Genomic DNA, 16047 nt, shown 5'->3' with positions numbered 1-16047 from the left:
ATAGGCTAAACGAATTATGCTACGAAGCCAGAAGGAAAGAGAGGTAGCCGAAGCCTTTTGACCTCTCCTCTGACCAGAGTACACGACAAACAGGGAAGACGTTTGTCGAAATTCCTTAGTTGCCTGCAAATAGAACTTGAGGGCACGAACTACATCCAGATTGTGCAGAAGACGTTCCTTCTTTGAAGAAGGATTCGGGCACAAAGAAGGAACAACGATCTCCTGATTGATGTTCCTGTTAGTGACTACCTTAGGTAAGAACCCAGGTTTTGTACGCAGAACTACCTTATCTGAATGAAAAATCAAATAAGGAGAATCACAATGTAGGGCTGATAACTCAGAGACTCTCCGAGCCGAAGAAATAGCCGTTAAAAATAGAACTTTCCAAGATAACAACTTTATATCAATGGAATGAAGGGGTTCAAACGGAACTCCTTGTAAAACGTTAAGAACCAGGTTTAAACTCCATGGCGGAGCAACAGTTTTAAACACAGGCTTGATCCTAGCTAAAGCTTGACAAAAAGCCTGGACGTCTGGAATTTCTGACAGACGCTTGTGCAACAAAATGGACAGAGCTGAGATCTGTCCCTTTAATGAACTAGCCGATAAACCCTTTTCTAAACCTTCTTGTAGAAAGGACAATATCCTAGGAATCCTAACCTTACTCCAAGAGTAACCTTTGGATTCGCACCAGGATAGGTATTTACACCATATCTTATGGTAAATCCTTCTGGTAACAGGCTTCCTAGCCTGTATCAGGGTATCAATAACCGACTCAGAAAAACCACGTTTTGATAAAATCAAACGTTCAATTTCCAAGCAGTCAGCTTCAGAGAAGTTAGATTTTGATGTTTGAATGGACCCTGAATCAGAAGGTCCTGTTTTAGAGGTAGAGACCAAGGTGGACAGGATGACATGTCCACTAGATCTGCATACCAAGTCCTGCGTGGCCATGCAGGCGCTATTAGAATCACTGATGCTCTCTCCTGTTTGATTCTGGCAATCAATCGAGGAAGCATCGGGAAGGGTGGAAACACATAAGCCATCCCGAAGGTCCAAGGTGCTGTCAAAGCATCTATCAGAACCGCTCCCGGATCCCTGGATCTGGACCCGTAGCGAGGAAGTTTGGCGTTCTGACGAGACGCCATGAGATCTATCTCTGGTTTGCCCCAGCGTCGAAGTATTTGGGCAAAGACCTCCGGATGAAGTTCCCACTCCCCCGGATGAAAAGTCTGACGACTCAAGAAATCCGCCTCCCAGTTCTCCACTCCCGGGATGTGGATTGCTGACAGGTGGCAAGAGTGAGACTCTGCCCAGCGAATTATCTTTGATACTTCCATCATTGCTAGGGAGCTCCTTGTCCCTCCCTGATGGTTGATGTTAGCTACAGTCGTGATGTTGTCCGACTGAAACCTGATGAACCCCCGAGTTGTTAACTGGGGCCAAGCCAGAAGGGCATTGAGAACTGCTCTCAATTCCAGAATGTTTATTGGAAGGAGGCTCTCCTCCTGATTCCATAAACCCTGAGCCTTCAGAGAATTCCAGACAGCGCCCCAACCTAGTAGGCTGGCGTCTGTTGTTACAATTGTCCAGTCTGGCCTGCTGAATGGCATCCCCCTGGATAGATGTGGCCGATAAAGCCACCATAGAAGAGAATTTCTGGTCTCTTGATCCAGATTCAGAGTAGGGGACAAATCTGAGTAATCCCCATTCCACTGTCTTAGCATGCACAATTGCAGAGGTCTGAGATGTAGGCGAGCAAAAGGTACTATGTCCATTGCCGCTACCATTAAGCCGATCACCTCCATGCATTGAGCTACTGACGGGTGTTGAATGGAATGAAGGACACGGCATACATTTTGAAGCTTTGTTAACCTGTCTTCTGTCAGGTAAATCTTCATTTCTACAGAATCTATCAGAGTCCCCAAGAAGGGAACTCTTGTGAGTGGAAAGAGAGAACTCTTCTTTTCGTTCACCTTCCATCCATGCGACCTTAGAAATGCCAGTACTAACTCTGTATGAGACTTGGCAGTTTGAAAGCTTGGAGCTTGTATCAGAATGTCGTCCAGGTATGGAGCTACCGAAATTCCTCGCGGTCTTAGGACCGCTAGAAGAGTACCCAGAACCTTTGTGAAGATTCTTGGAGCCGTAGCCAATCCGAATGGAAGAGCTACAAATTGGTAATGCCTGTCTAGAAAGGCAAACCTTAGATACCGGTAATGATCCTTGTGAATCGGTATGTGAAGGTAAGCATCCTTTAAATCCACTGTGGTCATGTACTGACCTTTTTGGATCATGGGTAAAATTGTCCGAATAGTTTCCATTTTGAACGATGGAACTCTTAGGAATTTGTTTAGGATCTTTAAATCCAAGATTGGCCTGAAAGTTCCCTCTTTTTTGGGAACTACAAACAGATTTGAGTAAAACCCTTGTCCTTGTTCCGACCGCGGAACCGGATGGATCACTCCCATTAATAAAAGATCTTGTACGCAGCGTAGAAACGCCTCTTTCTTTATTTGGTTTGTTGACAACCTTGACAGATGAAATCTCCCTCTTGGGGGAGAGAATTTGAAGTCCAGAAGGTATCCCTGAGATATGATCTCTAGCGCCCAGGGATCCTGAACATCTCTTGCCCAAGCCTGGGCGAAGAGAGAAAGTCTGCCCCCCACCAGATCCGGTCCCGGATCGGGGGCCCTCGATTCATGCTGTCTTAGGGGCAGCAGCAGGTTTCCTGGCCTGCTTGCCCTTGTTCCAGGACTGATTAGGTCTCCAGCCTTGTCTGTAACGAGCAACAGCTCCTTCCTGTTTTGGTGCAGAGGAAGTTGATGCTGCTCCTGCTTTGAAATTACGAAAGGAACGAAAATTAGACTGTCTAGTCTTAGCTTTGGCTTTGTCCTGAGGCAGGGCATGGCCTTTACCTCCTGTAATGTCAGCGATAATCTCCTTCAACCCGGGCCCGAATAAGGTCTGTCCCTTGAAAGGTATATTAAGCAATTTAGATTTAGAAGTAACATCAGCTGACCAGGATTTTAGCCACAGTGCTCTGCGTGCCTGAATGGCGAATCCTGAATTCTTAGCCGTAAGTTTGGTTAAATGTACTACGGCTTCCGAAATGAAAGAATTAGCTAGTTTAAGGACTCTAAACCTGTCCGTAATCTCGTCCAGCGTAGCTGAACTAATGTTCTCTTCCAGAGATTCAATCCAGAATGCTGCAGCAGCCGTGACCGGCGCGATGCATGCAAGGGGTTGCAATATAAAACCTTGTTGAACAAACATTTTCTTAAGGTAACCCTCTAGTTTTTTATCCATTGGATCTGAAAAAGCACAGCTATCCTCAACCGGGATAGTGGTACGCTTAGCTAAGGTAGAAACTGCTCCCTCCACCTTAGGGACCGTTTGCCATAAGTCCCGTGTGGTGGCGTCTATTGGAAACATTTTTCTAAATATTGGAGGGGGTGAGAACGGCACACCGGGTCTATCCCACTCCTTAGTAACAATTTCAGTAAGTCTCTTAGGTATAGGAAAAACATCAGTACTCGCCGGTACCGCAAAATATTTATCCAACCTACACATTTTCTCTGGTATTGCAACTGTGTTACAATCATTCAGAGCCGCTAAAACCTCCCCTAGTAATACACGGAGGTTCTCCAATTTAAATTTAAAATTTGAAATATCTGAATCCAATCTGTTTGGATCAGAACCGTCACCCACAGAATGAAGCTCTCCGTCCTCATGCTCTGCAAGCTGTGACGCAGTATCAGACATGGCCCTAGTATTATCAGCGCACTCTGTTCTCACCCCAGAGTGATCACGCTTGCCTCTTAGTTCTGGTAATTTAGCCAAAACTTCAGTCATAACAGTAGCCATATCTTGTAATGTTATCTGTAATGGCCGCCCAGATGTACTGGGCGCCACAATATCACGCACCTCCCGAGCGGGAGATGCAGGTACTGACACGTGAGGCGAGTTAGTCGGCATAACTCTCCCCTCGCTGTTAGGTGAAATTTGTTCAATTTGTACAGATTGGCTTTTATTTAAAGTAGCATCAATACAGTTAGTACATAAATTTCTATTGGGCTCCACCTTGGCATTGGAACAAATGACACAGGTATCTTCCTCTGAATCAGACATGTTCAACACACTAGCAAATAAACTTGCAACTTGGCTACAATTTTATTTAATAAAAACGTACTGTGCCTCAAAGAAACACTAAACGATTAATGACAGTTGAAATAATAAACTGAAAAACAGTTATAGCATCAATCCTTGTAAACAACACAACTTTAGCAAAGGTTTCCCATTAGCAAAGCAAAATTAATTAAATTACAGAGTAACGTTTTTTATCACAGTCAATATATAATTCTCACAGCTCTGCTGAGAGAATCTACCTCCCTCAAAAGAAGTTTTGAAGACCCCTGAGTTCTGTAGAGATGAACCGGATCATGCAGGAAATACAATGAGCAACTGACTGGAAATTTTGATGCGTAGCAAAGAGCGCCAAAAACGGCCCCTCCCCCTCACACACAGCAGTGAGGGAGAAACGAAACTGTCATAATTAGAATAAGCAACTGCCAAGTGGAAAAATAGCCCAAACATTTATTCACTCAGTACCTCACTAAATGTAAACGATTCTACATTCCAGCAAAAACGTTTAACATAATCAATACATATAAAAAAATTCTTATGTACTTTTTACAGAGTAATTCCAGTGAAGTACCATTCCCAGAATACTGAAGTGCAAAGTATACATACATGACATTATATCGGTATGGCAGGATTTTCTCATCAATTCCATTGTCAGAAAATAAAAACTGCTACATACCTCTATGCAGATTCATCTGCCCGCTGTCCCCTGATCTGAAGTTTTTACCTCTCCTCAGATGGCCGAGAACAGCAATATGATCTTAACTACTCCGGCTAAAATCATAGTAAAACTCTGGTAGATTCTTCTTCAAACTCTGCCAGAGAGGCAATAACACACTCCGGTGTCATTGTAAAATAACAAACTTTTGATTGAAGTCATAAAAACTAAGAATAATCACCATAGTCCTCTTACACATCCTATCTAGTCGTTGGGTGCAAGAGAATGACTGGGAGTGACGTAGAGGGGAGGAGCTATATGCAGCTCTGCTGGGTGAATCCTCTTGCATTTCCTGTTGGGGAGGAGTTATATCCCAGAAGTAATGATGACCCGTGGACTGATCACACATAACAGAAGAAATCTGCCCTTGGGAGGACGATATTTGATATTTTGTAACCCTGAGATACTATGTCCACAGCCCAAGGATCTGGGACATCTCGTATTTACGCTTGACAAAAAAGGGAAAGTCTGACCCCCACCTGATCTTATGCTGACTTAGTCTCAACTGAGGGTTTGTTTGATTGCTTCCCCTTGTTCCATGACTGATTGGGTCTCCAAGAAGACTTGGACTGCTCTTGCTTATAGGAGGGAGAGGAAGGCTTTGGACCTTTGAAGTTACGAAAGGAAAGAAAATTACTTTGACGTCCTTTAGGTCTATTCTTTTTGTCTTGTGGTAGAAAGGTCCCCTCTCCACCCGTAATTTCAGAAATTATTTCTACCAGACCAGAACCAAACAAGGTCTTACCTTTATAAGGTAGCAACAGAAGCTTGGACTTGGAGGTAACATCAGTTGACCAAGATTTTTGCCACAGAGCCCTACGGGCTAGAACAGTGAAGCCAGACATCTTGGCTCCCAGTCTAATAACTTGCATGGTAGCATCAGAGATAAAGGAGTTGGCAAGTTTGAGAGCCTTAATCCTATCTTGTATCTCCTCCAACGGAGTCTCTTCTAAAATCAATTCAGACAAAGCATTGCACCAATAAGATGGTGCACTTGCTACTGTGGCAATACAAACTGCAGGTTGCTATTGAAGACCTTGATGAACATTCATCTTCTTCAAATAAGCCTCCAGCTTTTTGTCCATGGGATCCTTAAAGGAATAGCTATCCTTAATAGGGATCGTAGTTCTCTTAGCCAGGGTAGAAATATCCCCTTCTACCTTAAGCACCATGCGCCATGAATTTCTAATGGTGTCAGCAACAGGAAAACATAATTTATGCTTACCAGATAAATTCCTTTCCCTCCGGATAGGGAGAGTACACGGCTTCATTCCTTACTGTTGGGAAATACAACACCTGGCCACCAGGAGGAGGCAAATACACCCCAGCCAAAGGCTCAAATATCCCTCCCACTTCCTCACTACCCCAGTCATTCTTCACTTTTCGTCACGTTAGGGGGCCCACTACTCTTACTCAAGAGATTGATGTGGACACAGCTAAACCCAAATCCTTGCTTGCAGGGAAAAGTACCCGAAAAAGGAATCAATTCTTCAGACACCGAACTTCACCTCCTCCATTGACAGAGGCAAAGAGAATGACTAGGATCTATGGGTAAGGGAAGTGACACATAACAGCTTTGCTGTAGTGCTCTTTGCCTCCTCCTGCTGGCCAGGAGTGAATATCCCACTAGTAATTGGAATGCCTCTCCATGTCTTAGGAAAGAAATGTTCTTTTTATTTTTCTATATATCTGATATATGTTTACATATATAGATATATATCTGATATATATTTACATATATAGATCTATATGTAAATATAGATCTATATGAATATATAAAGGTATAGATATATACAGATATATATAGGAATTTCAATTTTAAAATACAAAGAACATTTTCCCTTATATAAAGAACATTGGAATGTTAAATATTTACAGTACATACATAGTAAAACACATTATAAATATTATTATAGAATTATTATTTAGAAGCACACACACACATATATATATAAAAAATATATTATTCCATATACCTTTGTACCCTAAAAAATAATTATTTATATTCTTAGAACAAGTTTTTATCAGATAGTGTTTATATGAGTGTAATTGTTTATTTTAATGTATTTATGTTGTGTTTGGTACAACTTTTATTTTAGCCTTAACCCTTGAGCAGTCGTATTCACTTTGTAATACCCCACTTAAGGTAGCACGGTGGCGATATTGATATTGCGACTCGCACTACGGTTATCGCGTCACTTGTAATCTAGGCTAAAGTAAAAAATGTTTTTGTTTAAATTTAAATGCTCAAACAAAATACAACACTAGAATATCCCTTTAAGTTATGTTAAAGATTTTCTAATTCTAAACATCCCCTATTTTAAAGTAAGAAGCTTATATACAAATGAATTCAAATAGTTCAGTTTTTAGGGGCCTTATAAGCTAATTAGGCTGATTTATAATACTACACAACAATAATATTACTTCAACAGCAGAACCTTCCAGAGCTGAAGATTAAATAACATTATAAATATATGTTTACCAACCTCTTGCTCCGATGGGTAGAATCCCAGCGCTCTCATGATAAAAGGAATTTCCTTCAAGGGGATATGTGTGGACACATTTCTAGCCTCCATTGTATCAATCCCCTGGCTACGTAGCTGTGCATAATAGAAGTAATCTTCCAGCTCCTTAATGAGATAAGTTAACACACATAAAAAATTTTTATTAGGTTTTGTATCAGGTCAATCATCAACGACCACTTAAAGGGCTATTAAACAATGTGATATTGTTACTCTAGAAGCTCATTTGTAACTGTCTCAAACTGGCCTCAGTAGAGGAGATAAGATAAAATAAGAAACTTTTAAACGTAAGGAAACCTAGGTTACAATATGGCAGTGTCCAATAATTTGTGCATACTAGAACTTTACACTTATTTTTAAAAATGTTATACAAATAATATAATTAAAAAAAATACATATGTATATTATTATAGGGACAATCTCTGCCTTAAATATATCATTATAAAGCACATAGGGCTAGATTACAAGTGGAGCGCTAAATTATCGTGCACCTGCAAACAGGCAAATTTGCCTGTTTGCGGGCACGCGATAATTAACCAGCCATTAGAAGTTCTGGTTATTGCTACCGTGAGCTTGTAGTAGCAATTAGCGCACAGAAAATTAACAAGAGCTCTGATCTCTGGTTAATTTCTTAAAATTATTATAATTATCAGTTATTTGCAGAGCGCCAACAGGTTCCACAGCGCTAAAATTGCCACAAATACCCTCAAAATAGAGGGTATTATAGTTTTTTTTATTAATAAAAAACAACTGCAATAGGCAGTTTTTGGGGTATAAAGTTTGTGGGAGTTGGGTGTTAAAAAAAAAACCTGGCACTGAAAAGTGCCTTTACATTGCGGTCTATGAGAACTGTGTGTTCCCATTAAATATATATGTATATATATTTATTTTTTTTACATACATTTTATGTGGTAGTAGTTATTTATTTATGTTGGAATTTGTCAAAGTTGATTTATGATAATTGACATGTAATATGGGGGGGAAAAAGTTTTCCATAATGTGTTTCCAAAAATCAAAAGTAAATTACTTCTTTAGGTTTATTTTTGTATATGAAAAATATGTTTTTGCTAATTGAAACCACAACCTAATCAAATGGGCTGAGCTTGCAGGGAGAGCATATTTAATTAAAAATTATATGTGAAGAACATTGGAATGTAAAATATGCATAAGGAACTTTAGGTTATGCAATGTAGGTCTAATGTGGTTACTGAAATATTAAATATTAAAAAATAAAATCACATTTACCTTAATAATCTGGATAAGCACCCCTCCCTGAGCCCTCAAATAATTCCAAACCTCACACAAGAATCACAGTCTGCGTAAGACACAGTTTTACACAAAACTCCCATCCTGGAGAAACTTATCTGCCCAAGCCACAAACCTAGGGAAACCCACATAGTAATTAAATTAAATCAGACCTGCTGAAACCTTGATATCTTGTCTAACGTGCATAAGAAGCTCTCATCAATGCAGTGACCAAATACTCATGTATAGAATACATAATTTATGCTTACCTGATAAATTCATATCTTTCATGGTGGTAAGAGTCCACAATCCTTACTCTTGGGAATTACTCTTCTCTACCACTAGGAGAAGGCAAAGATTCCCAAACTCCAAGGGGCCCATTTATCAAAGGGCTTGCGGACCTGATCCGACACTGCGGATCAGGTCCGCAAGACCTCGCTAAATGCGGAGAGCAATACGCTCTCCACATTTAACATTGCACCAGCAGCTCACAAGAGCTGCTGGTGCAACGCCGCCCCCTGCTGACTCGCGGCCAATCGGCCGCCAGCAGGGAGCTGTCAATCAACCCGATCGTATTCGATCGGGTTGATTTCCGGCGGTTCCTGTCCGCCTGCTCAGAGCAGGCGGACAGGGTTATGAAGCAGCGGTCTTTAGACCGCTGCTTCATAACTTGTGTTTCTGGCGAGTCTGAAGACTCGCCAGAAACACGGCCCTTCAAGCTCCATACGGAGCTTGATAAATGGGCCTGCAAGAGCCAAGGTAAGGTAAGAAAAAGGAATAAGAGCTATAAAAGGAGCAGGGAAAAAAGATGTGCTGAACAAAAAACTAAACCCAGAAAAAAAAGGGTGGGGTCTTGTGGACTCTCACCACCATGAAGAAAGAAATTTATCAGGTAAGCGTAAGATATGTTTTCTTTCATACAGTTGGTAAGAGTCCACAATCCTTACTCTTGGGAACTAATACCCAAGCTGTGGAGTACACAAGTAATAATATATAGGGAGGGATTTAAAAACATACAGCTAGATTATGAATTTTGCGGTAAGAGGGGTGCGTTGTTAACTTGCACTTTATTCTCACCACTCACTTACATACAGTGCTGGTATTACAGGTTTGTTTAAACCTGGCGTTAAAAGGCAAGAACTGAGCGTAGAGCAAAATTGTGCTCCATACCGCACTCCGATACCAGCGCTGCTTAAGTCAGCGGTGAGCTGGTTGTACATGCTCGTGCACGATTTCCCCATGGACATCAATGGGGAGAGCCGGCTAAGAAAAAGTCTAACACCTGCAAAAAAGCAGCGTTTAGCTCAGTAACGCAGCCCCATTGATTCCTATGGGGAAACACATTTTATGTTTACACCTAACACACTAACATGAACCCGAGTCTAAACACCACTAAGCTTTCACTTATTTTTCCCCTAATCTGCCATCCCCGACATCGCCGACACCTACATTATATTTTTTTAACCCCTAATCTGCCGCTCTGGACATCGCCGCCACTATAATAAACATATTAACCCCTAAACCGCCGCACTCCCGCATCACAAACATTAGTTAAATATTATTAACCCCTAATCTGATGCCCCTAGCATCGCCGCACCCTACATTATACTTATTAACCCCTAACCTGCCACCCCCAACGTCGCCGCCACTATTCAAAATGTATTAACCCCTAAACCTAAGTCTAACCCTAACACCCCTAACTTAAATATAATTAAAATAAATCTAAAGAAAACCTACTATTAATAACTAAATAATTCCTATTTAAAAATTAATACTTACCTATAAAAAAAACCCTAAGCTAGCTACAATATAACTAATAGTTACATTGTATCTAGTTTGGAGTTTATTATTATTTTACAGGCAAATTTGTATTTATTTTAACTAGGTAAAATAGTTACTAAATAGTTATTAACTATTTACTAACTACCTAGCTAAAATAAATACAAATTTACCTGAAAAATAAAACCTAACCTAAGTTACACTAACACCTAACACTACACTACAATTAAATAAATTACCTAAATTAAATACAATTAAATAAATTAAATACAAATAGCTAAATTACAAAAAAACACTAAATTACAGAAAATAAAAAACAAATTACAGAGAAGCCCCGTTTTCAACAATGGAAATTTTAGCTGCTCTTAGACAACTTCCCGTGGGCAAAAGCCCAGGTCCGGACGGTTTCACCGTCACATACTATAAGAAATTCGCACCAATCCTCCTCCCTCATTTATGCACCTTATTCAACACAACTGATAATAAACATCCCTTCCTTCCCACCATGCTTGAAGCCCATATCGCTGTTATCCCCAAACCTGGCAAGCCCCCCGATACCCCCTCCAATTTTCGTCCTATATCACTATTAAATGTAGATGTAAAACTTTATGCGAAACTGATAGCCACCAGAATCAATAAGTTCCTATCGCTACTAATACATTTAAACCAAGTGGGTTTCGTGCCCAATAGAGAGGCGCGTGATAATACTCTTAAGGTTCTTAATCTGTTAGAATATTCCCAAACTCATAACACACCCTCTATCTATCTAGCAATAGATGCCGAGAAGGCCTTTGACAGGCTGGACTGGCTATTCTTGAAATCCACTTTAGAAAGATTTGGCTTGGGAGAAGTTTTGGTAGGGAAAATATTTGCTCTTTACAATACCCCGATGGCCTGTATCAAATTGAATGATACTTTATCGGAGCCCCTTCCCATAATGAACGGCACAAGACAGGGTTGTCCCCTTTCCCCCCTACTCTTTATCCTTGCAATGGAAGTACTAGCAACCAAGGTCCGAGTAGACGAAAGAATACATGGCATTCAAATTGCAGACACACAATACAAAACCACCCTTTATGCTGACAACGTGCTGTTCTCATTTACCTCCCCTTTACAGTCTCTTACTGCACTAATGCCGGTCATTAAACAATACAGTAATCTATCAAATTTTAAAATAAACATGTCCAAATCTGAGTTCTTGGGGGTGGGGATCTCCGGGCAAACGGCTAATCAGATCGTTTCACAATTCCACTTCACACAGAAACAAGATTCTATAAAATACCTAGGGATACAGATCTCGCTTTCTAGGGATTCCCTATTCCAAATGAATTATCAGAGCCTACTTAAAACCATTGGAACGGATCTGATGGCCTGGCGGAGTAAAAGTCTATCATGGCTGGGTAGGATTCAGGCTTTCAAAATGAGCATCCTACCTCGCTTTCTTTACCTATTTCAGACTGTCCCCATACAACTTCCCTCCCAATACATAGGAGCTGCACAGGCACTTGTGAACGATTTCATCTGGGCACACAAGCACCCTAGAATGTCAAAAGTCCATACTTTACAGAAATAGAGACAGAGGGGGCCTGGGAGTACCCAACCTTTCCTTTTACCACCAAGCAGTGCAATTGACTAGAATAGTAGACTGGTGTAAGAATATAAAGGACAAGGAATGGGTGAAACTCGAACATGATTTAGCGGGCACTAAAAGCTTAGGGGCACTCTGCTGGATCCCCAGACATCACAAAATTAGAACATTACACACCCCTACTTTGGTGTCTGATACACTCTCTACATGGGACAGCCTAGCAAGCCATCAGAGGGGGATTTCATCAATCCCCTCCCCGTTGACCCCCCTACTCCACAATGACGATTTCCCACCATTGAAACATAGCTGGATAGGAGATCCATATATGATCTCAGCTGGCCTTCCCTGCTGTCAGGTTATGGAGGGTGGAACTATATTGCCTAAGTTGCGATAGTTGACAAGGGTATACCTTTCTTCACCAGATGGCTAGAATATTTACAACTCTCCCACTTTCTATCAAGCCATAAAAACAAGCCTAATTTTGTCCGTAGTTTAACTCCCTTCGAGACACTTTGCTGGTCTCCACAGGCGCCAAGGGGCACACTTTCTGCAACCTATAAAATTTTAAGTGCAACACACTCCAAAAGTCTACCGTCCTACACCAAAGCTTGGGAAGCAGAGTTGGATCTGTCTATCCCCTAAAAATATGGGATGTTATATTCCAACAAATGGGTAAGGCACCCTCGTCAATGAGCATCACAGAGACCAACATGAAACTATTAGGGAGGTGGTACTTATATCCCAGTAGGCTAGCTAAGATTTATCCACAAACTGACCCCCTTTGCTGGAGAGGTTGTAAACAACTCGGCACTCTCAGTCATATCTGGTGGGACTGCCCTCTGCTCCAACCGTTCTGGAGGGAAGTTAATGGGGAGATTCAAAAAGTCCTCACACAATCTACCCTATGGACCCCCTGACGATGTTATTTAACAAACCACCCAGTATTAAATGTAAATACAAAACTGTCCTGCTATATATTATGCTCAGCAGCGCTAAACAATTAATCCCCAGATTGTGGAAACAATGCACCACCCCTTCTAGGCCTGAGTAGAGACGAAATGTCACGCTTCTTTTATCTCTAGAAAAATTTCACTACCACAAAACCAACAGACTAGACTTCTACTGTTCTATGTTGTTTTATTGGGAGACATATGCCCGCTCTGACGTTGAGCCAGTGCCCCAACCCTCTGACCCGGTATAACCCCTACCCTGGCACAAGCCCAATAGTTATACATGTTCATACGAATGTGGGGGTGGGAGACTTACTGGAACCCATTCCCTATATCACCTAAGCTCCTGACACATGACCCATGGGAGCAGGGATTGTTGTTAGGAGGGGGACATCTCATAACTCATGAGACGACCTACTAGTTGACGATGAGATACATATTAATACATTAGGCTGTAAACCAAGGTGTAACAAAGCCCCGGACAGTTTTACCTGTTACATCTTCTAGGTAGACGCCTTTCTGGGCAGATTATCCTGCATAAACTGTTGTTCATTTATTAACCCAATTTTATCAGAGGAGTGTCTCTTGCTGCGCAGCGCCGCTTGAAGTTTTTCTTTTTTTTTCTTTTTAATTTATCTTTTAGTTGATTACCATAATACACTGTTATTTTGTTTAAATGGAAAATACCAGCAGACTTTTGAACTTATAGAGACTAAATTGTGTACCATATCAAGGTTTCATAGACTTGAACATAAAAGACTGTGATTAAATGTTTATCTGTTTACTTTGTAATAGTTAATCCCATGTCTTTCTGCAAGCCGGATTGTTGAAACGGCTCTTGTAAACTCTGTACACCTTTTCTTTTGATTTGAAATAAAGCTAGCTGGAAAAAAATAAAAAAAAAAATAAAAAAAATACATCCTTTCTATCTCTCATTATAGAAAAATAAGGCATCTTTTTGTATTAACACCAACAGATACGTAATGGATTGACATGCACGAGAATGTAAACACAGATATTTTGGCAGTAATGTTTTAATTAACCTGAACTGTACTAGATGTACTCCAAACTTTTCAAATATTTGTAAGTGCAGTCCATAGTGTATTGGACAACGTTGTGTATGTTAACATTTCTGTTTTACTTTATAATTGTCTTATTAAAACATTTTGAAATAAAAAAAACAAAAAAAACAAACAAATTACAGATATTTAAACTAATTACACCTAATCTAGCCCTATCAAAATAAAAAAGCCCCCCCCCCCCCCCCCAATTATAAAAACCCTAGCCTAAACTAAACTACCAATAGCCCTTAAAAGGGCCTTTTGTGGGGCATTGCCCCAAAGAAATCAGCTCTTTTACCTGAAATAAAAAAATACAAACAATCCCCCCAACAGTAAAACCCACCACCCACACAACCAACCCCCCAAATAAAACCCTAACTAAAAAAACCTAAGCTCCCCATTGCCCTGAAAAGGGCATTTGGATGGGCGTTGCCCTTAAAAACAAAATTTATGCTTACCTAATAAATTTATTTCTCTTGTGGTGTATCCAGTCCACGGATCATCCATTACTTGTGGGATATTCTCCTTCCCAACAGGAAGCTGCAAGAGGATCACCCACAGCAGAGCTGTCTATATAGCTCCTCCCCTAACTGCCACCTACCAGTCATTTGACCGAAGACAAGCAAGAGAAAGGAGAAACTATAGGGTGCAGTGGTGACTGTAGTTTAAAAATAAAAAACACCTGCCTTAAAATGACAGGGCGGGCCGTGGACTGGATACACCACAAGAGAAATACATTTATCAGGTAAGCATAAATTTTGTTTTCTCTTGTAAGGTGTATCCAGTCCACGGATCATCCATTACTTGTGGGATACCAATACCAAAGCTATAGGACACGGATGAAGGGAGGGACCACTGCCTATAAGACCTTTCTCCCAAAAATAGCCTCCGAAGAAGCAAAAGTATTAAATTGATAGAATTTAGAAAAAGTATGAAGCGAAGACCAAGTCGCCGCCTTAAAAATCTGTTCAACAGAAGCCTCATTCTTAAAAGCCCATGTGGAAGCTACTGCTCTAGTAGAATGAGCTGTAATTCTTTCAGGAGGCTGCTGGCCAGCAGTCTCATAAGCTAAGCGGATTATACTTCTTAGCCAAAAAGAGAGAGAAGTTGCCGAAGCCTTTTGGCTTCTCCTCTGTCCAGAATAGACAACAAACAATGCAGATGTTTGATGAAAATCTTTAGTAGCTTGTAAATAAACTTTAAAGCGCGAACCACGTCAAGATTGTGTAATAGACGTTCCTTCTTTGAAGAAGGATTAGGACACAGTGACGGAACAACAATCTCCTGATTGATATTTTTATTAGATACCACCTTAGGCAGAAAACCAGGTTTGGTACGTAACACTACCTTATCTGCATGGAAAATGAGATAAGGGGAATCACATTGTAAAGCAGATAACTCCGAAACTCTTCGAGCCGAGGAGATAGCTACTTAAAACAGAACTTTCCAAGATAAGAGCTTAATATCTATGGAATGCAAAGGTTCAAACGGAACCCCTTGAAGAACTTTAAGAACTAAATTTAAACTCCATGGCGGAGCAACAGGTTTAAAAACAGGCTTGATTCTAACCAGAGCCTGACAAAACGCCTGAACATCTGGAACCTCAGCCAGACGTTTGTGCAAAAGAATAGACAGAGCAGAAATCTGTCCCTTTAAGGAACTAGCTGATAAACCCTTCTCCAATCCTTCTTGGAGAAAAGATAATATCCTAGGAATCCTGACTTTACTCCATGAGCAACCCTTGGATTCACACCAATGAAGATATTTACACCATATCTTATGATAGATTTTCCTGGTGACAGGCTTTCGCGCCTGTATTAAGGTATCAATGACCGACTCGGAGAAACCACGCTTTGATAAAATCAAGCGTTTAATCTCCAAGCAGTCAGACGCAGAAAAATTAGATTTGGATGGTTGAAAGGACCCTGAAGTAGAAGGACCTGTCTCAGAGGCAGAGTCCATGGTGGAGAGGATGACATGTCCACCAGATCTGCATACCAAGTCCTGCGAGGCCACGCAGGTGCTATCAAAATCACTGAAT

General features: G+C 40.8%; 1 protein-coding gene across 1 annotated transcript in view; it reads right to left on the bottom strand.

Moving 5' to 3' along the window:
* The window catches only part of CFAP251 (cilia and flagella associated protein 251), a 175866-nt gene that overhangs the window by 16493 nt on the left and 143326 nt on the right, over nt 1–16047 (bottom strand). Inside the window, exon 19 of the mRNA XM_053699764.1 lies at nt 7348–7491. Within this exon, the coding sequence (XP_053555739.1) occupies nt 7348–7491 (144 nt within the window). The remainder of the gene's footprint in view (nt 1–7347; nt 7492–16047) is intronic.

The sequence above is a fragment of the Bombina bombina genome, chromosome 2, assembly GCF_027579735.1.
Source record: "Bombina bombina isolate aBomBom1 chromosome 2, aBomBom1.pri, whole genome shotgun sequence".
Taxonomy (NCBI): domain Eukaryota; kingdom Metazoa; phylum Chordata; class Amphibia; order Anura; family Bombinatoridae; genus Bombina; species Bombina bombina.
The sequence above is the reverse complement of the archived record's forward strand: the minus strand, read 5'-3'. Positions and strand labels throughout refer to the sequence as shown.